Raw genomic sequence first — 27744 nt, 5'->3', positions numbered from 1 at the left:
CTAAGCTACGTAGTGGCGGGTAATTTGAAATTCCACATGCTTTCTTGACAGCTGTCAACGGCCATCTTTAAACAAGAACGCATCGTGCTGCCCTCTTTGAGGCACTAAACCTCACGGGAGGGTAATTTGAAAAATTATACGTGCTCTTGTTTGTAAACAAAGCCATGTGATTTTGACAGCTGTCATCTTTAACCATGTGCTAACCTCAGTGCTGCCATCTTTACGGCACTGCGGGCAATTTGAAATTCCACGTGCTCTTGTTTGTAAACAAAGCCACGTGCTTTTTGACAGCTGACAGCTGCCATCTTTAATCAACAGAGCACCGTGCTGCTATCTTTACGGCACTAAACCTCATCCTTAAGAACGTGGTGGCGGGCAATTTTAAACATTCCACGTGCTTTTTTGACAGCTGTCATCCGCCATCTTTAAACAACAACGCACCATGCTGCCATCTTTACATCACTAAACCTTATCCTTAGTCATGTAGTGGCGGACAATTTGGAAAATTCAACGTGCTTTTTGACAGCTGTCAGCTGCTATCTTTAACTGCATGCACATGGCTTACTGCTATCTTGACGGAAGTAAAACTATAGCGCGGGACTTGGCACGCCGCAAGCAAGCAAGCTGTCCATTACAACTTACTTACGATCTTACAGCAAGCTGCCCTTCTCAACATACTTAACGAGCTGCCTTTCTCAATATACTATTATCTTAGTTTTTAAACCAAGATGCTGTTAGAGATGCCGGCTATGGGCTGTGGAATGTGCATGCTGTTCGCATGCTCATACGCAATATCTTATTTATCTCACACGAGTAAGTAAGGCTATTAAGTTGTTCTATAAACATAGAACCTCGATGCCAAAACATCTTATTCAATACTTACCGCCACGATTTTTATCTACGTATGCTGCCCCTTATTTACATGATTTTTGGGGCACCCTTCCTCTACACAGTAAGATGTCAATCGATGTAGCTTTATGCAGAACCTGTCAACGTCATTACAAGCATCGAGGGGAAAATGGTGATGATGATTAGGATGGACCAAATCCGAGGATTGAACACTGTACACAGTGTATGGATGAACTTTTTCCAGTACCTGATGACGATGATTCAGAAAAGGAATAACAAGGTAAGAACTGCATTATCTTCTTTGTAAAGCGTAATATACTTAGTTTAATATATTTCTAAATGATTTGTTTAATTTGAATGTTGCAGGAGGCATTTCGGAAGCATGCTACCCCTTCGCACAACGTTAAGAAGCATAGCAACCTCGTCAGCAGCAAAACGAACACTGTTGTAGCACATTGTAAATAAATATTTCATTGCATTCAGAACGTTATACTTACTGCATTCCTTACACCTATTCTAAAGGCTTGAAAAAACGAACAAGTCTATACATGAACTATGATGACGTCATCGCTGCACACTCTTGTCTTCGCGATGCACGTTGAAACTTGTTCGATAGAGATATATCTTAACAGAGGAGGAAAAGGAGAAGGCCATAACAGCCTATGTATAGCTGCCATCTTGTGCAGTAGCCTCTAAGCTAGCTTTCTCCATAAGACTCTGTATAGCCGCCAGCTTGTGCAATCACCCATAGCTGGCATCTCTAACAGCATCTTGGCTTAAAAACTAATAAAGGGCAGCTTGCTGTAAGCTGTCAAAAAAGCACGTGGAATTTTTCAAATTGCCCGCCACCACGTTCCTAAGGATGTGGTTTATTGCCGAAAAGATAGCACCACGGTGCTCTGTTGATTAAAGATGTCAGCTGTCAAACAGCACGTGGAATTTCAAATTGCCCGCAGTGCCGTAAAGATGGCAGCACAGTGCTCTGTTGATTAGATGGCAGCTGTGAGCTTTCAAAAAGCACGTGGCTTTGTTTACAAACAAGAGCACGTGGAATTTTAAATTGCCCGCACTGCTGTAAAGATGGCAGCAAGATGCTCTGTTGATTAAAGATGGCCGCTGACAGCTGTCAAAAAACGCATGCAATTTATATTTGCCCGCCACCACATGCCAAAGGTAGTAGCTATGAAGTTTAGTAGCGTAAAGATGGCAGCACTGAGGTTATCGATGCGTTCTTGTTTAAAGATGACAGCTGTCAAAAGCACATGGCCTTGTTTACAAACAAGAGCACGTATAATTTTTCAAATTGCCTGCGTGTGAGGTTTAGTGCCGTAAAGAGGGCAGCATGATGCGTTCTTGTTTAAAGATGGCCGTTGACAGCTGTCAAAAAGCATGAGGAATTTCAAATTAACCGCCACTACGTAGCTAAGGTGGCAGCCATGAGGTTTAATGCCGTCAAGATGGGAGCACTGAGGTTAGCGATGCGTTGTTGTTTAAAGATGGCGGATGACGGCTCTCAAAAAGCACGTGGCTTTGTTTACAAATTCAAATTTCGCGCTAAGATTCAAATTTCCCACCCGTGAGGTTTATTGCCGTAAAGATAGCAGCACTAAGGTTAGCGATGCAAGATGGCCGCTTGACAGCTGTCAAAAGCACGTGGCTTTGTTTACAAATTCAAATATGGCGCTAAGTTTCAAATTTTCCGCCCGTGAGGTTTAGTGCCGTAAAGATGGTAGCGCTGAGGTTTAGCCCCGTCAAGATGACGGCACTGAGGTTAGCAATGCGTTGTTGTTTAAAGATGGCGGATGACAGCTGTCAGAAAGCACGTGGCTTTGTTTACAAACAGAAGCACGTGGTGATGACGTCACGGTCACGTGGTCATGACGTCACGGTATCAATGACCTCGGGTGCTGTCTCTGCAAAAAAAAAAATGCTGACGAGGTGGTGTGGTACGCTCACAGCTTCCCTTCTGTTCTTAAAAAAGGGGCCGATTTGGAATACTCGGTTTATAAAGCGTTAGAGCGCATTGGCTTGAGTTAGTATTTTTACTTTTTGAGGGAGCATTGTTACACATTTAAATTGAAATATTACTGTTTTAATTGTCTCTTTCTTTAGTGTTTGAAAATGTTTAGCTTCATTGTTTATCAAAGTATAATAACTGCCTGCTTTTCACTCTTACGAGCGAGTTAGGAATCCCGGTATCTCCGTTTTCTTTACGAAGATTTAAAACAGTATTTTTCCCGGAGGTTCAATTGTAGACTAAACATTTTCGTGTTGCGTGGTCCTTTAAAAACTCCTCAATTTGTTAAGATAGCATTGCGTCATTGCCGTTATTTTAACGTAAATTCCCTGCTCTCTCTCTCTCTTCCCATATACAGTGGATAAAGTAAATATTTATACACATGGTTTTGAAAATATACTTACTCTGCAGTAATGTTGTTAACGATTTCTTTTTTCGTTTTGTGTACACCAATGTTTGGCGTGATAAATTACGACATAATTGCGATGTACGCATAATACTTTTCTTTGCAGGCAGCAATGGTAATGTACTGCTAGAAAAATAAGTTTTCATACACTCACATTGCATTCAGGTATATAAATAGTTTCTATTATTTTTCTGTTAGTCCAGCAAACGTGTACAGAACACGTCAGTGTTTACAAACCACAATGAAGTGCAAATTGGCGTCGACACAGTGAGATGACCAACGGTGTGGCAAGAAGGGACCGGTTACGGATAATTGCTGCTGAGCTGACTTTATCTTCTGCGACAGTACAGTATCAGTAAGTACTGTAATTAGCTCAGAAGGACGGGATCTGTTGAAAATAAGCCCGTATCTCGTCGACCTAGTGCTCTAATAGACGGGGAATCACGGTCCACAAGTCCACAGAAACTCGCGAGATGGTGTGGTACACTGGCCGAAGTCATCGTGACATAACGGACAAAGAAGTGACACTGCCGACTGTAAGAATCTACATTCATAAAACTATCTACGAAGCCCGACCAGCAATAAAGAAGCCGTTCATTAGCGAGCACGAGGTAAAAGAGACTTAGAATTTGCGCGTTCGTATCTCAACACCCGACTGGAATTCTAGGTGATTTTGTGATGAAAGAAACGTACAGCATGATTGGATTAGACGCGCGAGGGTTTATATGCCGTAAGCCAAACGAAGAACCTAACTCCAAGAACGTAGTGCCAACCGTCAAACATGGGGTGATCACATGTCATTGCGTGGGGGTATATGAACCACGGTTGTGTGGGAGAATTGGTTCTATGGAGGGTAGATGGCAGGGGGTAGGCGAGCTTAATCCACGATAATTATTAAAGCGGTTTTACAAAATTAGGTACACAAGACGCGTTTATTGTTCAACCGCATAATGACCTAAAGTCTGTGTAACGAAGGAATGGTCGCTGTGCGGTGGTCGTGAACATCTGCCAACGCCTCCATAATCGCCACTGATAATCTTAGGACATTGTTCGAGAGGCATGTGCGAAAAAGGAGTTCATCAAGGGGATGCCTCACTAGAAAATTCAAGGAAGAATGGTCTCAGGTTGAACGAACGACAACGAAACTTGCTGGCTGCATGCCAAGTAGGCTTCAGGCCATAGTGGACGCAAGGGGAAATATATACAAGATACTGATATACAGATTACAGTATTTTTCAGACCTAGTGTATAAAATATTAACAATCTTTGATTACTTTTATTGCGATAGGGAAGCAATGTTTATTTAGTTATAAACATTCTCATCGTGACCGGGACATGGACTTTATCCATCTGCTGCAAAAGAGTGAGTTTCCTTTTCATTAAAGGTGTGTTAAAAATATGTCTATAGTGTATGAATACTTATTTTACCCACTGTAGCTTTTATGCTACCTCGGTTAGGGTATCATTTTCTATAGGCTATATTGTGCTTTGTATTAATTTGATTTACTCTCACTGCAGCTGGCTTTTTAATGGTCCATCTTTTGTTCCCCCACAGTCTAGCGAGAAATCGGTGATAGTGGACGAATAAGGCAAGCGAAGTGCTTCGATTTTCTCCATAACTTTACTTGAGCTAAGCTGGAAAAGATGTATAGCAAATGCATAGGTGAAGAGGCTGTATTCTTTGTAGCGGAACGGTAGCAGCGATAAATCTTTTTGCCCTGAAAGCTGCACTAATGAGCACTGGAAGAATTTCCTTCTTCGGGCGACTTCCTAAATAGTGGCCGAGGCGTATTTTCTCTAGTCTCCTGCACGGGGAGTTTACTAGTAGATCTTACGTGCCGATCACTAGGGCTCAAATGTTTATAAAAAGTCATATTCTTTTCCCTGCCATTATTTGCATGATTAATTGTTCTTATGCAAGTACGGTGATTCTCATCACAAAAGTCTTTTCAACTTGCCATATTAATGTATATTTCAGTCTTATCTTAATATTAGATCATATTTTGAACATTTTGGTAAAATAATATTTTAGTCATATTTGTGGGGTTTGACGGCAGTTCTAGCTGTACATTTACAGTAGTAAGTAAGAAAATAGAAGGTCCCAGTCGTGAGTCGTTAACTTTCCCATAAACAGGCGTGGGTTAACTTTTTATACATCCTGGCCTGAAAAAAATAATTATTCTGTTCATGCCACGATGATCAGCGTAATACATTTCGGACAGAAGAGGGGTAAACTCAGACATCAGTATATACATGTGAACCTACTATGATGATATTATTATTATTAATAATAAGCGTAACAAATTGTACTGTTTCGATTTTTCATTTAAAGAGGGTTATGCATAGTCAGTTTTTGGGTCTATTTAGTTATTTTTAGTGTCGTTTTGAAAGTCATAATTGCTTGGCTTTTTCGACGATTTTTATGCCTTAGATTTCTTGTGGTAAGGTCAGTATATGTATTTTATATTACCTTTGTTTAGCATTTATACATACAATAGGTACTTATATACATAGCTTTACATCCATTTTATTGAAAAAAAGAAAAATTGAGGAACAATCCATTATATTTATTGGAGTCTCTTGGGCCGAAATTACATTAGCACCAAATCTTCCTGATTTCCCTTTCACTAGTGAGCCATAAAACAAGCACTAATAAAAGCTTCAGCATACATTCACATTCTTGCACTGAGCAGTATCTATTGGTTGAAGTTTTAATGAGACCACGAATCCTGCGTGATTTGAAGTTGATAACTTGGTTACAGTCTAGTTTGTTAATGTATTTTTTAAAAGAACCAAGTTTACATTCAGTTGAGTACTTTATTGAAGTAATCCTCTGGTAACTATATTTCCGCAGTTAAGTCATTGATCAAGTTCGTGATAAATTTTAATAAATTAATCACGGATTTCTCTGTCGGGAAACCCGCTACGTGCTGCCACACATTCTTTATCAACATACCGTACTTGCTTTTTATATATTCAGTTTTTGCTTTTAGATTCATTTGATGACTATACCATGTTTCGAGTGCGAAAACGAGTCATCTTACTGAATATCACACGTTGACCAGTCCGTTACGATAACTGGAACAACAGGTTTCTTCTCAAAGAAATTAATGTTGCCAAGTTCGTAGAAAGAATAGAACTTATTTCTTATATAAGTTTTTTGTCACTCTTCACTTTTAGTGACATTTCTAAGTGAAAAAAAAATCACTTCACACTTACGGTTAAAATATTTTACCTATTTAACCATGAAGGTAGATCCTACGACAGTCAAGTCAGCAGTGTAGTTGTTTTTCAGCATCAGAAACGGAGAGGGTCCGCTGCTGGTAGTGACAAGTCCACGTTGTCTTTGTGCATGGGCTCAGAAAAACTCGTAACGCTAGACCTTCTCAGCCTTAAAACTAGGTGCATTGGAATGTTTGTTTTTCCAGTGAATTCACTTCACACGATTTTCACCGCAATCGTGATTAAGACACACGTTTTTCAGAGTTCATCTTGGTGTTTTCCTGCGTCGATATCGTTGGCGAGCTTGTGGCGTGAGAAAGTAGAAATGTGCACCATTCCCAGGTAGTCTGTAAGATATTATTTCCCCTTCATTGATTCTATGACCTCCTGCAGGCTCGATAAGTTCGCTTTCGGGCTCTATGGCTGGCAGAGGTGGACGGTAGTTGACTTCTATGTCGCCTTCTAAGGATATAGTTTGGGGCGTCGTAGTCACGTAAGATTCGCGTGAAGGTGTCATAGGAGTTGTACTGCCACCTCCGAGCTTTTGTCCAAAAATGGTGAAATATTTCTTTGTAATATCATCCAGTAGTCTCTCGTCCTGTGGGGTGTAGTAGGCATGCTGCGGGTTAGGTGTGGATACGACGAATTGTGTTCCAGGACCTATCGTAGGTCGAACATGTGGATTTCCAACCGAATGCTGGTACTGAGGACTCTCTGTAGAACTTGGAGAACTTGATACTACGTATGGCGGGCTTACAGTGGGTTGTACGAATTGTGCTTTTGATAAGTATTGGGGCCTTGCTGTTGGTCTGATGAACTGTTGTGATACAGGCGATAGCGCAGTTGTGTACGATCCTCCAATCTCATTTGACGGCTGCTTCTCGAAACTGTATTCGTACACTGTTCTTGGAGTCGAGGCTGGCCTGGGAGTGGAAACAAAGTTTAGAGCTACCAGAGATGGTGTTCTTGGAGTGGTCGTACTTAGACTATGTGCATCGTAACTGAACTGATAGACCGGACGGGACGTCTCGATGTGAGGCCTCTGACTATTGTAGAACTGCAGATTGGACTTGAACGGATGAACATCGTGATATGATGGTCTTGGCGCTGAGTAGTACTGTTGTTGTTGGGGCCGAGCACTAACATAATAATAAACCGGTGGTGCGGACGTGGGGACATTGTAGTACACATGGGGAGAAGACGATGTTGGATACTTGGGCGTACTTAAGTACACTGGAAGATCAGCAGTTGATTTGGGAGGGATCTTGTAATATGCCTGAGGTACAGGATTGGAAGACCGTGATGGAATGTAATACACTTGAGGTGCAGGTGATGTCGATTGCATAGGACGGTTGTAGTATATTTGAGGAGAAGGGGTGGAAACGGCTGTCGGTGGTTCGTAATAATAACCGTTCCTATAGTAGCCTTGCTGGCTCTTCAAAACTCCTGTCTCACTAAGGTGACCCTGTGCTACATGTGGTTCTTCGTAGAAGTAGTAAGACGTTTTGGGGGCTCTTTCATTCTGGAGAGGCGGTGATATAGTAGTTGATGTGCCTCCCCGGCCTGGGTACTGCGGTACTCTGTTGCTGTTAATGCTGGACGGCGATTGTGTGGATGTCTGGTAGACGAAGAAAGGGCTTTGCTTGTTTGGGGATTGAGGACTTACGTTAATATCTGTCACTGGTACCACTACATAGGTTACAGGGGAAGGAGTACTGATCACAATACCGTTTACCGCTTTGCTGTAATATCGCAACGGTATTTCAGTTGTCACTTGATTGAAGGCGACTGTGTCGTCACTAGGTATTAGAGGGTGACGGAATGGCTTCTTTTTCCGAGACAAGAATGACGTTGGGGGTGATGAAATGCTTGTGTTAGGGCTTTCTGTAGTAGTAGTTGTACTTGGCGCAACAGTTGTGGTTGGGGTTGTAGTTATTTTAATTGTCGTACTTGTGACATTTAGAGGCGCAAAGAAGTTCGGCGGTGGTGGCAGAATGATGCCTGGTACTAATGGTCCTGGAGGCACCTGAGTTGTGTTATCTCTTGGGTAGAAGAAGTCGTAAGGCGGCGGATAGTAGATTGAAGGGTCGTCCTCGTCGAAGGTATCGTTCAAGCTTCCTGGCGGTGGTAGAAATGCTGCCCCCGGAGGGAAGTATCCCGGAGGTGGGAAGAATCCGGGTGGTAGACTCCCATTCACGAAGGGAGGAGGTGGTGGTGGGAAGCCCGGTGGTGGGAATAAGCTTCCGTTTCTTGGAGGAGGAAAGAATCCTGGAGGTGGAGGATAAAGGCTTCCGTTCTTTATTGGCGGTGGAAAGGGGAACGGATAGAACGGGAGTGGTCCGTTCCCCGGCGTGAAGTTTCCCGACGGCGGTAAAGGGAAGGGAGGTTGTCCGTACACCGACTGGTTCTTTGAAGGTTGAAACGGAGGCGAAGGAGACGGCAACGATCCTGGTGGAGGGTAGCCATAGTAGGGTGGAGGAGGATAAATCGGCCCATTTTCGGGCGTAAAATTTCCGGGCGGCGGAGGAGGGAAGGGAAACGGGGGCGCAAAATAGGAACCATTTCCGGGTGGGATGATAATGGGTTTACTCCCATTTGGTCCGAGGAGTTGCGTTGGTCCATCGTCGGTGAGCTGGACGGGAAAGGGCGGCGGAACTTTTGGATTTGACGGGATTTTGACTTGCCGTGGAGGTGCCTTGTAGTTGTCAATTGGTGGCCATATCGGGGTTGGTTTGGTCCGATTCGGCTTATGATCTGGGTAACGTCCTCCTCGCAACACCAATACATGGTCTTCAGCCAGCCATATCTCCTCTTGCTCTAGACCCCCGAGATTTTTCATTGTGTCTCTAGGAACCTCTGGATTAGGGTCGTAACTAATAACTCCTGGTCGTTCCGGAACACTTGCATAAATCTCATTTTGGAGAAGTCCGTATTTGCCGTCTGCAATTTGCTGAGAGAGTGTCTTTCGGTCCTCATCATCATCGTCGTCGTCGTTATTGTTCGAAACAGTTTGTTCCTTGCCATCGCCTGCACCGGACAGTAGCATAGTGTCTCCATTGACTACTGGCATGGGTGGCAGTCGTAAATGTCCACCAATTGCCGATGTTCGGGTTCTTAGTGATACTTCACTTCTTGATTGCAGGATAGGAGATGTTCTGCTAGTCGCAAACAGCGCTGCCACCAGCGTCAGTAGCAGTAGCCACCGCATCTGAAACAGGAAACGGAAATGCTAACGAAATTCCGTGATATTCGAAAAATCATATTACATTGTTCTCATATATATTGTCTGTACCTTGCTCAGAATTAAATTATTCCCAAATATATATGTTATTTGTGGTGTTATCGGCAAATATTACATGACAAACGCTATATAGAATACAGTTTCCGGTAATTCATGTCCTGCATAGGCCATATCAACGGCGAGCATCGCTAACAGTCGTGTCAACTGGTTATGGTGGTGGTTTTTTTCGTGATATATTTTAAGGCGAAAAACCGTGTGGTCATCAGCCCATATCGACAAGGAAAATGGTGATGATTATCAATGTGAGAAAAAAGTAAAGGAAACATCGCATGTAGACAGGGTTGGCGAGGTGGGGAGTCATGAATTGGGGGGGGGGGATTTCCTTTACGTTAGATGCTCTAATTTCACAGTCAGAAGAAATCTAAATATGAAGGCCTACAATATCGAAAGTCCATAAAATTAATCAATAATAACATTACACTGGCTGCTGTTTGTTATAACGTGCTTTGTCTCTTCCGTTGTCACTTGTTTCCGACAGAGGGATTGCGGCTGCGTCCCGAGCAGTACAGCCTGCCTGTATTTTGGCGGGAAGTAGCTGGGGAGTTAGATAGCTTTATTTTTTAACATGCCATTCCTCTGGTTCATATGTGTTCGGACAATTACTGGTACATGGCACACTGGTTCATCATAGTATTCCAGCTATTCGATCCCTGCTCTGAGGTGCTGTTAGGAATGAGGAGTTTGCACTCCGTGACCGCTGTCTGTGGCTCAGTCATTCCAGCTGTGGAACTTCGGACTGTTGGAACGCCAGCGTAGTACTGTTCGTGAATAGTGAGAAACTTGTCGAGCAGTTTTTATGATAGCTTTTCTTTTATCCGCGACATTCCAGTCGGTTAGTATTGTATTCTGACAAGAATACTGACATCTTTGTAATGACCTATGTCGAGTTCAGTTTAAAATATGTCCGTGCCTGTTACAGTATCACGGAAAAATGGATGAGTGGATTTTCATTTCATTCGATATTTTAGTTTAGAATAAGGTCGAGTAGGATGCTAGCTATAAGTTGTCCAAATAATTTCACCAGGGGGGATGGGGTGCTTCCTAAAGGACTTTTCACGGTTGGTTGTACGCGAAAATAGCTCGTAGCGAATTTTTGTTATATCTTTTTTGATACAATGAAAAATAAGGGAAATATCAGTGGCAGTCATGTAAAAGTTTAAGTCAAAGTGCCGGTTACTAACACTGTAAAAGTCCGGCCTCGCGGTGTAGAGGGCAACGGGTTCGAATCCCGGCCGGGTCAGGGTTTTAAATTGTAATGATTAATATCCCTGGCCTGGGGACTGGGTGTTTGTGACGTCCTTAATCTTCCTTTCCTCACACACAACATTCCGCGCTACCGCCATTCCAATTACACGCAGGTTCATACAATATGGTGCTAGTAGGGGCAAAAGATCCACACCGGTCGACGCCCCGAACAGATAGCATTATAAAACCACTGTAGAGTGTAAAGAGAGTTGCTGTGGAGTTTGTTTCGGCAACATTTTGAAGTCTTTGTACACCTGTCAGTATTCTTTTAAATATTAACCCGATACTTGGCTTTCTTTTGTACCGGAAAAAGAGATCAAGATCGGCAAAACAAAATTAAAAATTAAAAACTGTAAAGGGCACAAAGAGCAAGGAGCGAGTACGTCACGAAAAGCCGTTGACAGGGTAGGCATGCCCACTTATGTGCCTCAGAATATGGGGAACAGTGTGATGGGTGGACCAAAATATCATCATACACATGCCAAGTGATTGTACCTTCAACGACGGGTTCTAAGGCTAGTATATTATAAAAATGAGCACTTCTTTATGATTAATAGTGTCAGATGAAAGTATATTAAACGGTATGAGTAGCCTATAGATCGACTTACCCTTGTGTATGCAACAGCAGGGTGTATATAACATGTCAAATGCTGTAAAATAGCTTCGTTAAGAACATTCAAAGTCAACCTTTCGATTTTATTGAATTTCTCCCTCTTGCTGATATTTTTGATATATTCTCGTAATCTTTTTGTATGTCCTGGGTTAAAATTAAGTTATACTTTTGAGTCTAAAGAAGTGCAAGAAAGCCGATGTACAGCACATGTTTAAGGCAAATCTTCGTAGATCACTGTGGACATTGTCTTCATCATTTTACTTATCCCGTGTAACGGTGTGGTCTCAAATATAATGAGTATAATGGCCATTTAAACTTGGGATGGGTGATTTCATGTAGAAAGTAACTACTCAGAGGTAAGGGGAGAGTTAGAAAAACCCAGAATAATTAACAGTCTGAATAAGGAATTGTGAAATTGCCATTTTTTCACAAATTTATTGGCATTATTCATAGTGCTTTATAGATACCCACTGCAGATCAGTCGTACTTAGGTGACTGCTAGTATTCTCTGTCGAGAATTTATTAAAAAGGAAGACAATGTTGAAGTAAATTAAGCGTACATTTTGATGCAAATAAAACCTACATAATGTATTGAACGCTTCTGGAGGATCCAACCAGCCTTCATGCTAATGACGCGTATTCGCCGTTAGTTCGAGTGAACAGTAACTCCAAGAGAGGCCTTCAACTAGATACAGTTCAACGTCTCAAACATACAATGACATAGTTGTGGTACAAATAGAGGTTTACCCGGAAGCATTTGTATCTAATGCGCGTATTACACTTAAAGAAACATCGAAATGCATTTTACCAAATAAATAAATAAATAAATAAATAAATATATATATATATATATATATATATATATATTGGTAAATCGAAATTAAACTAAAGGAATTGTAGTATTGATGTTACAACTGATAAATGTTCGTGTTGGTTTAATTGAATCAATTATATTCATTTTCGGATAGGATATATCGTCGCTCTTTGGGCCACGTACGGATATTTAGTCCATCAGAACAATATTCGTTGGGTTCATTTTCCTATGGTTACGTGTGAAAGAAAATGAACCTTACCGTACCGTACGCTAGGAATATATGTTTGTATGACTTATTTACACACTCCTACAGAATAATGTACTAAAGTTTCATTTTCCTTTACCCGTTAGCACAATGAACACAACGAAAATTGTTCTGATGGGCTGGGAGGTGTGACCAGTCTTAAGGAAAATAATGAATAGGAAGAGCATTGTGAAGCATGACCTTTTGCCCGAAAACGACGATATTTGCCGTTTACAACTGATGTAAAAATTGTATACTTCGTCCATGCATATTTGAGATACTAGTAGAAATAAGCGTGTACCTGTCACTTGTGTAATTTAAACCACCCTTGTGGCATAATTGAATGGGGGATGTTGTAAAGGAAAAGTGTGTTCCGTTCCTGACCTACAGTACTGAAGAATAGTTGTACGAGTTATTGACCTGCTCATCATCGGTAATACGAGGTAAAACTTGTGTTGCTAAATTGATTCGGAAAAGGGTGACCGTTCAAACTTCGCGCCTCTGAGATCGGAAGTCAGTATTTCTCACTTCGAAACTTCGGGTAACTAACAGCGTAAACGTTCAGCCAACGTTACTCACCGCTTGCGATTTTCAAACGCCCTCATGAATTCTCAGTTCGTGGAAGTTACAGACGAAGGCACTATGTTGACAAACGTTGAAACATCTTCCGCGCAAATCGCGCATTCCACTTAAAACGTTAGATTATTATTATTATTATTATTATTATTATTATTATATTGATTTTAATGGTGTATACATACTAAATAATACTGTTATTTGAAAGTTTTTTTTTCCTTCATTCTATTCACATTTTAAGAAGTCTTGCGTTGGGATATGGTATGAACGAACATGAAAGACGCGTAAGAAAGTTGAACTCTGAGGAATCGAATCACGATTGGTGAATGTAGTTTGTAAATCAATGCTGAAACACTTCTCCTTCATGATAATGCAATTAAATAATTCACTTGGACTCGTTCTGTTGACTAAAGCGTGACTCATAGGTAGAGCAGTGAAAGGGAACCGCATCCCCTCGGGGTAGTTCTGCAGAGGAAAGCCACGCCCCCACAACAGAAAGTTCATAGTTAACTTTCATCGTGGTTGCGGTGATGTGATGTAAAGTGGTTGGACGTAACCGGATCGAAATATTTGTGTGAGATACAATAGATATCATTTGACAAAACTCGATTGATGTAGATGGACTTACATTTAAACTGCGCTTTGAGCTTTGTAAAATTTAATCGCGTGGGTATAGTGACTTACTTAAGATGAAATTTAATTCTCTCTACGTGTGTTACGCAAAACCCCCGAGCCACTTGATAAGCAATTCGCAAAGCCAGCAAACAACACTAGTTAGGAATGGGTGGATAGATGGAGGCACAAACGAGCAGTGAGTGCACTATCGGTTTCTGATTCTTCGACAAATACTGATTACGTTTTATATGTACTTTAAGACTACCTTAAACAAATAGTGAATGACAAGATTTAATATTTCATTACATTTATTTTACATTTGCATGATGTGAAATAGTGACGGACGAATGAACACCGACCTCCCACAGTGTCATTATTTGTAGTTTTCGGTGAAGGTCGGGAACCACTCGTGGTTCCTGAACCAGTAAATACCATGCATGACCTATGTGATTAATATAGAACACTCCGTGATATGACACTTTAGTCTCGTGAAGTTTCATGTTGTACAGGCTGCGGAATAAAATTTGTCAATATGTCCATTTGAAATATAATTCCCTGAAATATAATTCCCTCGTTGAGTCCTTAATATAAGGGATAGGTGTTTGGTAATAGGAAATGAAATGACGTACGGCGTTTAGTGCCGGGAGTGTCCGAGGACATGTTCGGCTCGCCAGGTGCAGGTCTTTTGATTTGACGCCCGTAGACGACCTGTGCGTCGAAATGAGGATGTAATTATGATAGACAACACATACACCCAACCCCCGTGCCAGAGAAATGAACCAGTGATGGTTAAAATTCTCGACCCTGGCGAAATCGAACCCGGGACCCCTGTGACTAAAGGTCAGCACGCTAACCATTTAGCCATGGAGCCGCACATGGTAATAGGAATTTTGTGTAATGTATGATTAGGCCGTACACTTGCTAACTAAAGCACTGCATACGGACAGCATTGGGTTTAGGTGGCCTAGGAAGACAATTCAGGGAACATGGATATCGAAAGTGAAACATCTTTACAAACGCGGTATAGAAAGATAATCCCTTGATCGATTCCTGGCTATCTTACTACGAGCATTTATGCTGTTCCTCATTCCTGTGATATGTTCGGCTCACCAGGTGCAGGTCTTTTGATTTTACTCCCGTAGGCGACCTGCGCGTCATGATGAGGATGAAATGATCAGGAACTAATTTCTACAACCACCAGTGAGTTGAATATCAGGATGTCCCTAACTCCAAAATTAATCTTCAGCTGGAAAATATATACTTGTCAGTGAATACACACAGAACAAGATTATAATATCGATGCCTTAGTCGGATCGGATTTAAAAATAAAATTACAAGTTCGTTTTGTACAGGTGTTTAATTCAATTTTCCTCATTTAGTTACGATAAACATCTCACAGATCGAGGCTGGATTGTGGATTTGAGATACTGTTTATGTATTATATCTTTTATTTTAGAATTGGACATGTTGCTTCGTGGAAAGAAATCTAAACGAACTCCGTTTTAATGATTTTAAATAATTTAACATATAGCACTTGTGCAGCCAGATATCCATACATTTAAGTAAATAAAGGCGAACCGGTGATTATAAACAGTACCGTACGAAAGAATGAGATTACAGAGTATAAGAGAATGTGACACAGGTTGAAATAATGTATTACTTTCTACAGGGTATGTATGTTTAGTCCTCAGCCCGAACGCTGGTTGGATCCTCAACAGTTCCACCATCAGCTGTCATAGATGGCCTAGGCATCACTGAAGAGGTGTACTAGGGAAATGAGGAGTGCGGTAGTTTCCCGTTGCTTTCCTCACCGAGCCAGAAGTTGCTATTACATATCAGTCTGCCAAGCCCACTGAAATGCATGCACCAACTGACCCTATGAGCAATATTTTCACACCATTCATAGCAGGGACTGGCTGCAGAAGGAATGGCATTACTAGCATCACTCATACCTGTCACTTTCATTTTGTCAAAGCCAAGGATAAAGCTGAGACAGCTCAATGAAAGTAACAAAATTGCTCTAGCCCATACCAGAAGACATAGTGCACTGTAAACACTAGGTCCCGCCAGCAAAGGTGTATTCTGAAAAAAAAGAAGTTACAATATTTGGAGTGGCGGTATGAATCTAAACAAGAAATAAAAGTCTTGCAAACATGGATCCTAAAAATCAATATCTTCCGAGAAATAAACTAATGTTAACCTGCACTTGAGCAACATCAATCTTCCACTGTGGGCTCTTCGCCAAAAAACAAATTATACGGAATTAAACTTTTTTGTCTCAACATATTACGCACCATACCGTTGCTTTTGTTTGTATTAACCAAACAAAAAACCAAATCCCATGGCACTACAGCCCTTGAAGGGCCTTGGCCTACCAAGCGACCACTGCTCAGCCCGAAGGTCTGCAGATTACGAGATGTCGTGTGGTCAGCACGATGAATCCTCTTGGCCGTTATTCTTGGCTTTGTAGACCGGTTTGTATTAAGAGGATGCTTAAATAAACGGCAATACGTGGAGTTCGTAATATGTAAACTTATTCCATCTGTATCAATTTATCAGACGGGTAAGTTATTTTGGTATTTGTTGAATTTGAGCCTGTTTTGTTGCAACACTAATACTGTACTGTTGTTGTTTTTTTTTTCTCTTTATTCATGTTTACGTATTTTCCCTGGCTTTGCAGCGTACGAACAATAATTTACTCGATTGGTACAGCAATACTGAAGTATGGAACAAGTTTACCTTTTATGAACTACGGATTGTCGTCTGTTTGAGCATCCTCTTGATACTCGTACAAATACTAAGGCATGCTGCGTACGTTGTGACAAATGGCTGCTTTCAGTTTCCTCATTTGTTTGTTGCCAAAGATCTTACAGTAGAATATTTGCTACCCGTACAGCGATGGTAAATATTTGCTCATTTATTGGAAGATACTGATTTTAGGTCCCGTGTTTGTAGGATTTTTACTTCTTGCTTTGATATCTACTTTCTCCAATCTAAATAAATATTGGTACCATTTTACGAACATCCTGGTTTTATTTACTTCCGGTTTATTGCTTTGCCAGATCAGTGCTTATGAAAAAAATCTTTTGAAATGTTGCTTGCTGTCATTTGATAATGTTTGAGGCTAGATCTAGTTTACTTGTTGTATGCACTTATTCGCCGTATAAATATTGTTTCCTTTTAATTTCCTCTCAGTACGCACCGATTATTACTAACTAGTGTGAAGTGACCAGTGCTGTATGTCACATTCAGGCAAGGTGCAACTTAGCACTTTCCCTCGCGACCTTGCTGAGCCGACAGGTACCGCTCCAGTTGTGGCCTTTCTCTTTCGTTTCTCGGACACTGTCGTGGGGCTTTCACGCAGCCTTTGTTAAATCACTGTATGAATTGTACGAAAGTTACTGCCATTTGTTCCGTAACATGTGATGGATGGCTGTAACGTTGTTCGTTCGATTTCGTATCCGTCATATGTGGCAGATCGTCGAGTGAAACAGTTCAATTCCAGTTTTAGAGTGGGGGTCTCCGCGCTTATATATTTATTCACCAATTAGTTGTAGTAGCAACATTTAACACTGTCTAATTTTCCTTTACAAATTTAATCCTTTTACGTACCAACACGTGAAAAGTAAGCATCTCCCTCTCTCATACACAAACACACACACCTTATTCCTGGTAACGAGACCTGTCGGAATACACAGTGAAAATGTGATTACCTAACTGTACGGTAGGGCTCAGAAAATGTATGCTCGTATCACAGCATCCTGATTTGCAAGTTTGGGACATGTTTGGCAGTTGCATGTTTTCAGGGCTTGATTGTGTCCGGTTCCTCGTTTTCGTCCTTCCCTCTCCTAGCCGTTTCGTATCCCATCGTTGACATAACGCCTATCTGTGCAACGTAAAGCAAATCGTAAAAAAAATCTCACACTTGTGCATCCATTGAGACCTGTCGGTATTTTCGTCCATCTCAGAAATGTCGGCTCGTCTTTCGCGCTCATCTTCCTCCCTATTAGGAGAGTTGCGTATGTACGCGTATAGTGTAGATTTTGGTAGTGTCTGCATGGAACAGTGGAATTTTACACCCAAATTACATCTACTCAGATGAGAATATATGTGTAGCATTCCAAGCAGCGAAATTTTAACTCATGGCTATTGATGGTGTAAGATACCAACATCGTCGTTATCGATCCCTTTGTTCGAGGGGTCTACATTGCTTTGATCCTCCGATTACCATGGCACTTGATTTATTAATGTTGTCCTCTGTCCACACTTACAATACCATATTTGTTAGCTCTACTGTATGTACTTTACCTAGATATACTACTAACAGCTAGTTTGCAATAAAAGCAAAATCATCTCCGCACAGGTCAAACGTGGAGTAGAATGTTAAGTTGTCCATTATCTGCAGCCTCCGCATTGGTGTGGGATAGTCCGGTTAAGCCAATGCCCGGCCACCACAGAAATTAACGTGATACTTATTTCTGGCGTGAACCGAGGCTGAAATGATCAGGAACAAATTTCTACAACCACCAGTGAGTTGAATATCAGCATATCCCTAACTCCAAAATTCATCTTCAGCTGGAAAATATATATATGTCAGTGAATACACACAGAACAAGATTGTAATATCGATGCCTTAGTCGGATCGGATTTAAAAATAAAATTACAAGTTAGTTATGTACAGATGTTAAATTCAATTTTCCTCATTTAGTTACGATAAACATCTTACAGATCGAGGCAATAAAAGTCCTGCAAACATGCATCCTAAAAATCAGTATCTTCCAAGAAATAAACTAATGTTAACCTGCACTTGAGCAACATTAACCTTCTACTGTGGACTGTACGCCAAAAACAGATGATACGAAATTAAACTGTTTCAATATATTACGCACCATACCGTTGCTTTTGTTTGTATTAAGAGGAAATGGAAATAATCTTTCAGCTTTCTGGAGGGGAAATCGAGGTTAATCGAACTCACGTTCTTCCAGGTGAATTGTGTGCACCTGTAACGCCTCGGCTAGACGGCTATGTGTTAGTAAATTGCATGAACGTGGATAGTGAAATGCGGTATTTTCGTACTCAAAACAGATTAATTTTACTACTACTACTACTACTACTACTACTACTACTACTACTACAGGTTTGGTGATGTGTTTGTTGCCTTCTCAGAAGTGGATGTTGCGTGTAATATTTTTGGAGCGGGAAAGGCATTTAAATGTTGATATAATTTATAGGTATTGTGAAGGGAGCAGGAAAGAGTTGTTCGCATTATTACGTATCAGTTCATATAATTTTATTCCAAAGCTGTAGGCTTCTTTTTTAATTATTGTGTAGGCAAATAAATGAACCAATTATTCTTTGTTTGGGTTGGTTCTGTTATTAACCACCTGGCTTGTATAGCTCCTGGATGGAGCTGGGTGAGCTGAAACGAACGTCGTGCAAACACATTGAGATGTTTTTATACTGGTTATACTATCATTTAATTTTCAGACTGGTTTATTCCCGGCTCTTTCCTACTTTTGCCCTGTTGCAAGATTGGACCAAATCGAAATCCGCTGGATATTTTGGGTCTGGACACAGCTCACACACACAAACTTAATAGCTTGCCTTGTAAGGAGGAAAAATAGGAAGATGACCAGGTATTCCACGCTTACTTGGTGAATAAGCATATCTTGAAGCGGCTATTGACATACAATGCCATTTAGCAAAGATGATAATGTATCCTTTTAAGAGCTACGATCATTCGGGCGATTGATTAATCCCTAATGTTGATACACTGATATATCAGATCTAGAGGAAGGCAAAGGATCAGATGGCGAAACTTTCTACAGAATTGCATGTTGGCTAAAGGACACGACGCATAGGACAAGATGGAAGAAAATGGTCATGGAGCTCAACCTAAAAAAAAGGGACCATGGAGTGGGCGGGGAGAAGAAGAAGTAGAATGTTGATTCATACTTAGGCAAGGCGTTAGAGGGTATATACTGCCTTAGAAACACTTTATGCTACCTTCTAGAAGCTGTTTGAAATATGGCTCCAGATCCTTCATACTCAAGTTGTATAGGTATCAGGGCGGGTTCAAGGCCGACTCAGCCTACATGAGAACAATAAAAAATTGAGGACGTATATGACGGTCAGATAGAGGCCCTGGTCTAGAAAGCTAAAAATAACGACCGAGAGGATTCGTTGCACTGACCACGCACTATGTCATGATCCTGTTCTGTTAGGTTGCGCAGATGTCGTAGACCTTCCCGGCACACCCAATTCATTGAATACCTCGCGATATAGTCGGAATGTTCCAGATAGCAGCCATTTCGCCCCTAGCAAACTCTTATTAGTTCATAAGTTGCGGCGATGCGTACTGAGTGGGCTACTCGCTAACCTGCAGTTCACAATCCCGTACAGAGTTCATCTCGCAGCTGTGTATGCCACCACGGGCTCCAGCGGTATACACAGTTCAAAAGAATTAAGGGAACATGATTTTGTACGTATGCCATACTCCACAAAACAATACCTCACACTCAGGTATATTACCAACTAAACCTTTATTCTTTACCGTTGAAGTATACAAAAGGATATCGATGGATTCGCGTTCATTTTCAGAACAAACGTGATGTCCAAATAGGGGCGAAAACAAAGTGATAAGTTCTCCAGGGTAGATTTTTGTCACAGTTGGAGAGCTTCAGTATGGTATATGTCCTCCATGAGCATTTATCACAGCTTGGCATCTACGTGGCATGCTCCGTGTAAGTCGACGGAGGTCGCGTTGCGGTATCAGGTCAGATTCTACAATGAGAGCCTGTTGGAGATTTTGGAGAGTCTGTGGTGGAACAGGACGCCCACGAACACTTCTGACAAGCCTGTCCCACACATGCTCGATGGGATTAAGGTCGGGACTCACTGTTGGCCATTCCATCTCTTGAATGTCCACTTGTCGGGCTGAGTGGCTCAGACGGTTGAGGCGCTGGCCTTCTGACTCCAACTTGGCAAGTTCGATCCTTGCTCAGTCCGGTGGTATTTGAAGGTGCTCAGATACGTCAGCCTGGTGTCGTTAGATTTACTGGCACGTAAAAGAAGTCCTGCGGGACTAAATTCCGGCATCTCGGCGTCTCCGAAAACCGTAAAAGTAGTTAATGGGACGTAAAGCAATTATTATTATTATTATTATCATTGTTATTACGAATGTCCACTTCTCGCAAGCCATCTCTGGCATTCTCCTTCCATGAGTACAAATTCAGGGCCAACACCGTATGCAGCAACCAACACATACTGTAGCAGTATCTGCTCGATGTACCCCGCAGCGGTACGATTACCACGGACGACGACAAGATCCGTACGACCAACAATACTGATGCCACCCCACACCATCACAGAACCTTGTCCGAAACGGTCGCCTTCCTGGACAACGTTTGGCATGTAGTGCTCACCACGGCGTCTACGTACACGTTGACGTCCATCACGCTGTGTCAGGGGAAATGTGGACTCGTCTGTGAACAACAGTTCTCCATTGGCGAAGTTGCCAGTTGACGTGGGTACGGGCAAACAGTAGGCGAGCTGCGCGATATTGTTGCGTTAAACGGGGCACTCGAACAGGACGTCTGGGTCGTAAGGACACTTCTCCTAACCTGTTCCTTACTGTCTGGTCAGACACCGTGACTCCAGTGTCCCTCTGGAGGTCTTGTTGTAGTTCTCTGGCAGTTGCTGAACGACGCCGCAACGCACAGATGGTCAGACATCGGTCATCCTGTGGGGTTGTCATGAGTCTACGACCTTGTCCAACCCTCCTTTGTGAACTGGCCTGTCTCATTGTAGCGATTCCACAAGAGTTGAATAACTGACGGAGAGATATTGAGATTCGCAGTAACGCGACGAAAAGTCCATCCTTCCTGGATCAAAGTGATTGCCCTTGCGACTTGAACCTCGTTACGATGTCTCATGGGATGTGCTGGTTTACGTACAACGTGCTCAAATGACCGCAGTAGCCTGTGCATCTCACAACGACACACAGTCGCACCGCTGTTCACTTTGTTTTGAGGGTTCACCTGACAGTTTAATGCATGGCTACGTCTACAGATGGGGTATAACTTCGATTTGGCATATAGAAACGATTGGAATGGGATGTTACTGGGAAAAAGAATGTATAGAGAAGTGGAAAATATGTTTTAAAAAAATAGTTCTAAGAATTAAGGATATTGAAAAACAAGACATTGATGCACAATGTAGAAGTAAGAGGTCATTAGAAGAATTTTGTAATATAAATGGGAGAATAAATGTAGAGTTTATAACAAAAATGAGAATGAGGGGTATAATATGGTGGTTAATGGGGATACATAAAAATAAAGCATATAGAAGGAACAGGGATGAAAATAAATGTTTAATATGCTCTGAAGAGATGGGATGGGCACACCTTATAAAAGATTGCCCTATGACAAAGGAAATACGAGAAAAATTCATAGACGATGAGGATGTAAAGAAAATTGAGAACGAAAATCAGTTGTAACAATTGTAAAGTTATTGAACAGAGAATGGATGCATCCGGATAGAATTGCAAAATTATTTAACATTATTAGGGGAAGGTGGAGCACGAAATTGAAGAAACGAAAGGATGTGATACATGTCAGCCAGGAACCGAATTGTGCCTAAGGTAACCTAGACAATATAACTCCGTTGAAGTCTAGAGCCATTAGTTACATAGGCTTAAGGGATAGCATGGAACTACCTCGTTACAGTAGTTCTACTAATTTCATGTATTGTCGAGTAATAATTTCCGTTTTCTCTCTTTTCGTAACAGCCTGCAAAGGCAATTATCTTTGATAATCTGAAAAGGTATCACTATAAATAGATGTTTTGGTTTTTTTTTTTTTCTGCCATAATACTATATATAAATGGAACTCCAACATTCAGTTTATAGTATTCTTTCTCTGTTATGCTGTACGACCATTGGAACCCCATCTACCAAATTAACGTTCACATACCAGACGTTACAATACATGTTCCTCTAATTTTTTTGATCTATGTATCATAAACTCCCCTGTTGACAATCATCAAGACAATCAACGTCCGTTGGTAGTTAATAGTGACGGTGCCATGTATATTATTTAGCCTTTCTGGGTTTGTTAATTTCTTTGTCAATAAATTAATTATTGCATTATAAAGACAATGTATAGCTAGAACGCCAGGAGTAATGACCGAGAGGATTCGTTCTGTCAGGTATCGAACAAACGATCAAAAGTGGTAACCTTGTTGTGGGAAGGGAAATAAATACGTTGGCCAGAACATTTCAATTCGTTGATATATAAACTCCATGATCGAACCTCTGATGGGATATCTGCGGTAGAACCGCTTACAAAACCGATTAATTTTGAATTGAGACACAAATGCTATTTTTGAGCGAATTATTATTATTATTATTATTTTTTTTGATACCGTAGGTGTTTAAAACTCTCATACTGGTTGCGTAAGGAAATTAATGGCCGAGAGGATTCGTTTTGTCGGGTATCGAACAAATATCAAATGTGCAGTGCATGCGGGATTTTGAAATGAAAGGTCACATCACTGTGTTTAGGTTTCTTACGTAAAACAGGATATCTTACAGCTATGATTACCTCAACAGTCACGTAAACATACAAACTTGCTTTAAACATTAACGGGAGTAGATGCGTTCTTCACAGTGTTCGATTTAAAAAAAAATCCTTTTCTGCAGACAGCTCATAATCAACAAAATATTTCAAATGAGTTTGAAATTACCCTGGATTATCTAAATATCCAGACACGAAGAACACAAATGTAATATCTCAGTGTTCTTCCAACTTTTGCTGTTCTCTTTCCTACACTTGTTGTGGATTTGGGGTTGGTTATGAATATATTATATTCTAATCAGAAGTCATGGATCTTCTTTGTCAGCGTGTCATATGTTGATGAAGAGCTTCATCCATTAGAGAATTAATTTGTATGTACAACACACGATTTCCACATTTTATTTTTCATTCTTTATGCCTTAGTGTGCTGTATTGGTGTTTAAGGAGAGTGTTTCAGATGTGACTCTGTTAATGTATTGTTAATCTGTTTCATACTTTTGGGGTGAACGTGTCTTCATCCTGCATTCTGCTGAAATTCTTATGTGTAAACAGTGTATCAGATTGGTTAATCAGTTTTCTCGCTCTTCAGTCTCTTCTAGTTTATTGCAGTTCATTGTAAGACATACAATCCGTAGCGCTATCGTTAGCTTTAGGAGAATCTAGGGCTGACGGGGAATGGTACTTTAGTTATGGAGTGCCCTCTTGATTATTCCTGGTTCGCTGAAAGTGCATGTCATATGACTGGCTACGTAGCCCTGCGGCTTTTGCTCGAGTTGTGGAAGTCACGAGCAGACAAGCTGAGGGCGTGGCGGTACTGTTGTTCAAACTGCTAAGGATCTGGGTTCGAGTACTTGTGCAAACTGACGAACCATGTTCCTTAGCGATATCTTTTGATTTGTACTCGGTACTAAAGTACTCGGAACATCGTCTTGATCTGTCAAGTGGTAACATTCTGATCCGATACGAACTTCTCGATTCTGAAGAAGTGATACGGGGTTAGGACACTGTTTCTCTGTGAATAATTATAACCACCGTTCGTCGAGCACTTACTTTCGCAGACTTAATCAACCGAATTAATACTAAAAAATAAAATGTGTTGTGATATTCTTATCTTATAACAGATTCTATTTCATTTCGCGAACGTATATACATGCAGCTCCAAAATTCGTGATATAGGAATTGGGCTTATTTCCGGCTGCGTGGTCTGGTCATTCTGTGTGTTTACAAATGTAGTAGTGAGCGACTTTCTCAGTCATGCTAGAGCAGTGGAGTGTTGAATGCTACTCGCATTGTCTGCTGTCTGATGAGTACTAAGATTAGAGTATATTGCATACCATTAATTTTCATTCAACATCTGACAGGAGTCCAGTCAAATTTAAGAAATGGGTAACACATTGTATGGCTCTCACTCTGAAATACTACAGAGCTTTTCTTTGGTAAACGTCCCAGGCTATTTGTGGAAATTGCGTTTATAGCATGGTTGTTAAATAATTTTGCCAAGTGGAACCAGAAACATATTTAAGTTGTAAATACATTTATATGGCTTCTTGCAATCCAGTTACTCTTGAAATTTGCATCTTTTTGTTTGAAGTCCTTATTGAGTAACTAACGATAACCGTATTAAAAGTACGTTCTGCGTATTTGGCATAATTTTGTCACTTTGGCGTGCAAGCCTGGCGTGCCATCGTCAATTAGTGGAGCACATTACAAGAAACAGATGAGTACGTGCTATGCTTAACTTCGTGCTCAACATGATGAAATTATAATGCGGATAGGACGTTTGGAAAGAGGAAGGACTGGCATATCTCTTCCACTTACATATTATGTAAAATGTTCATTCAGCTTTATTAGAGTATGTTGGAAGTCACTCTCCTTCGGTTTGCAGTCTAAACTCAGTCGGTGTTTTCCTGACTTCAACATCAAGAACCACGACAAGATTCAAAACCATTACGAAGAGTCGTGAGTTATTTCTTTCTTAACATTTAACTATAAAACTTTTCGACCCCTCCGTAACGAGCGACTCATCTCATATGTCAAAGAGGGCTATGCCTGTTTACCCAGTTCTCCCTTTCTTAATTCTGTGGATTTCAATCTGAACAAATAATAAAAAGCAAGGAGGCAAAAATGGTCATCTAAAGTCGCAAATAGCATTAGGGTATGAAGGTGTGTTTGCCCAACATTCGATACGTAATGCCGATATTTATATAACGATACCAGGGACAGGTTTCACACTATATTGTATATTGTTATCCTGTAATTGGAGCCTCCGTAGCTCAGGTGGCAGCGCATCGACCTCTCACCGCTGGGTTCCGTGGTTCAGATCCTGCTCACTCCATGTGAAATTTGTGCTGGACAAAGCGGAGGCGGGACAGATTTTTCTCCGGGTATTCCGGTTTTTGCTGTCATCTTTCATTCCAGCAACACTCTCCAGTATCATTTCATTCCATCTGTCATTCATTAATCAGTGTCCCAGAGGAGTGCGAGAGGCTTCGGCAGCCGGCACGATTCCCATCCTCGTCTTTAGATGGGGGCTTCATTCATTCCATTCTGACCCGGTCGAATGACTGGTAGCTTGTAAAAACCAGAGTATGTTGTGCTTATATTTTAGTTTTCTCTTCGTTCTTTCTTTTTTGTTATCGTGTGCCGTGGAATTTAAGATTTCTTACATGCGGAAGAGAAACACGATACTGATTTCTTTTAAATATTTGTGCCATGAGATAAAGAAATATATGAGAGAACTTCTGTTCGCGAAGGTTGTATTCAATATAGATAAGCAAGAATATGGGTAAACTATTGAATATGATATTGTACAATTATTTTACGATAAGAGGTTTTTGAACGTATTTCCCTGAACGAATACATAGATGTAAATGTACTTTGACACGTTTGAGCGTGTTTTGTATTTGTCCAAGATGTTTATAAAGTTCCATTTTCCGTTCTCTGTAGTTTTTCGTCTCATATTCTTGTAAGTGCATAAACACAAATAATATAAGGTAGTATTGCAATATTTTAAAATGTATGTTTAACCTGCAGTGTTCCAGAAGACTTACACTATTTTCTTTGTTGGTATAGGCTATAATTTTGGAATTAATATTTCATTTGTTTTACACAGTACCGAATTGTGGATGTCGTATTATAAGGAATGATGTATATATCGTTCATGCGTTCAGCTGTCATTTTTATTTCGCATATTGCCGTTGTCCTACATTGGTGCAGTCACGATTTGCGATTGCTGAGGTTTTGGTTACCCTGCCGCCCATTATTCTGACATGTAGCCTAATATTGCACAACCAAGACTAGTACTGGAGCCAAGAGGAGAGTTCCCATGCTTTATGTAACAGTTTGCTTGCTGGTTGACATGCAAGAGTGTATTCAGAGGACGACCAACTGCCAAGAAAACAACTAGTATCATTGACTCGTTAGATTGGAGGAGGAGGTCAGGTATACAATTAATTTTCTACCGCTCAATTTAAACTGGTGTCTCACTCAGAAAAATCTCTCGTGCAATCTGTTAAACATTGGAATCAGTTAACTCTTCTATTATTATTACTTTTTACAATTTCTTTTACGTCGCACCGACTCAGATAGGTCTTATGGCGACGATGGTATAGCAAGGGCCTGAGAGTGGGAAGGAAGTGGTCGTGGCCTTAATTAAGGTTCAGCCCCAGCATTTGCCTGGTGTAAAAATGTGAAACCACGGAAAACCATCTCCAGGGCTGCCGCCAGTGGGGTTCGAACCCACCATCTCTCGGGGGCAAACTCACAGCTGCGCGCCCCTAACCGCACAGCCAACTCGCCCGGTCTATTGTTATTATTAAATTTAACTTTTTCTTAAATTCCTAATTAGATTACTTTGCTTTTTCCGACGTTAGCAAGTCAGTTTGCTCTACCAATTGAGCTATGGTGGCCTAGAATCAATACCTGGAATCAGCAAAAGGAAATACAGCGTACATCCTCATAATCTCTCGAATCAGATAAGACGATTCGCGCGTTCTTTTTCCATATAGTTTCTGACAAAAGCAGTGGTTAGATATTATCTCCATTAAACTCGATTGTTTGGAATCGATCATAGAAATATTAATTGTCCATTTCGCAGTGAAGCTGAACAGTGAAATCGATCGTGCCTGCGGCAAATACCAAACAGCGCCGTCAATATTTTGCTTGCGGTACCATCCGGCATTGCTTGTATCGAAAAGAAAATATGTTGTATTAGTTTGTGTTTTTATTCATCTTTTAATACCGAAGTGTAATAAAGATTACATTTTGC

General features: G+C 41.0%; 2 protein-coding genes across 2 annotated transcripts in view; one reads left to right on the top strand and one right to left on the bottom strand.

The window, feature by feature from the left end:
- The window catches only part of Naa15-16 (N-alpha-acetyltransferase 15/16), a 657214-nt gene that overhangs the window by 298165 nt on the left and 331305 nt on the right, over positions 1–27744 (top strand). The window lies entirely within an intron of this gene.
- LOC136867071 (uncharacterized) overlaps positions 5775–27744 on the bottom strand; it is a 35262-nt gene continuing 13292 nt past the window's right edge. The window contains exon 2 of the mRNA XM_067144177.2: positions 5775–9702. Within this exon, the coding sequence (XP_067000278.2) occupies positions 6760–9702 (2943 nt within the window). The 3' untranslated portion in view covers positions 5775–6759. The remainder of the gene's footprint in view (positions 9703–27744) is intronic.

The sequence above is a fragment of the Anabrus simplex genome, chromosome 3, assembly GCF_040414725.1.
Source record: "Anabrus simplex isolate iqAnaSimp1 chromosome 3, ASM4041472v1, whole genome shotgun sequence".
Lineage (NCBI taxonomy): Eukaryota > Metazoa > Arthropoda > Insecta > Orthoptera > Tettigoniidae > Anabrus > Anabrus simplex.
The sequence above is the reverse complement of the archived record's forward strand: the minus strand, read 5'-3'. Positions and strand labels throughout refer to the sequence as shown.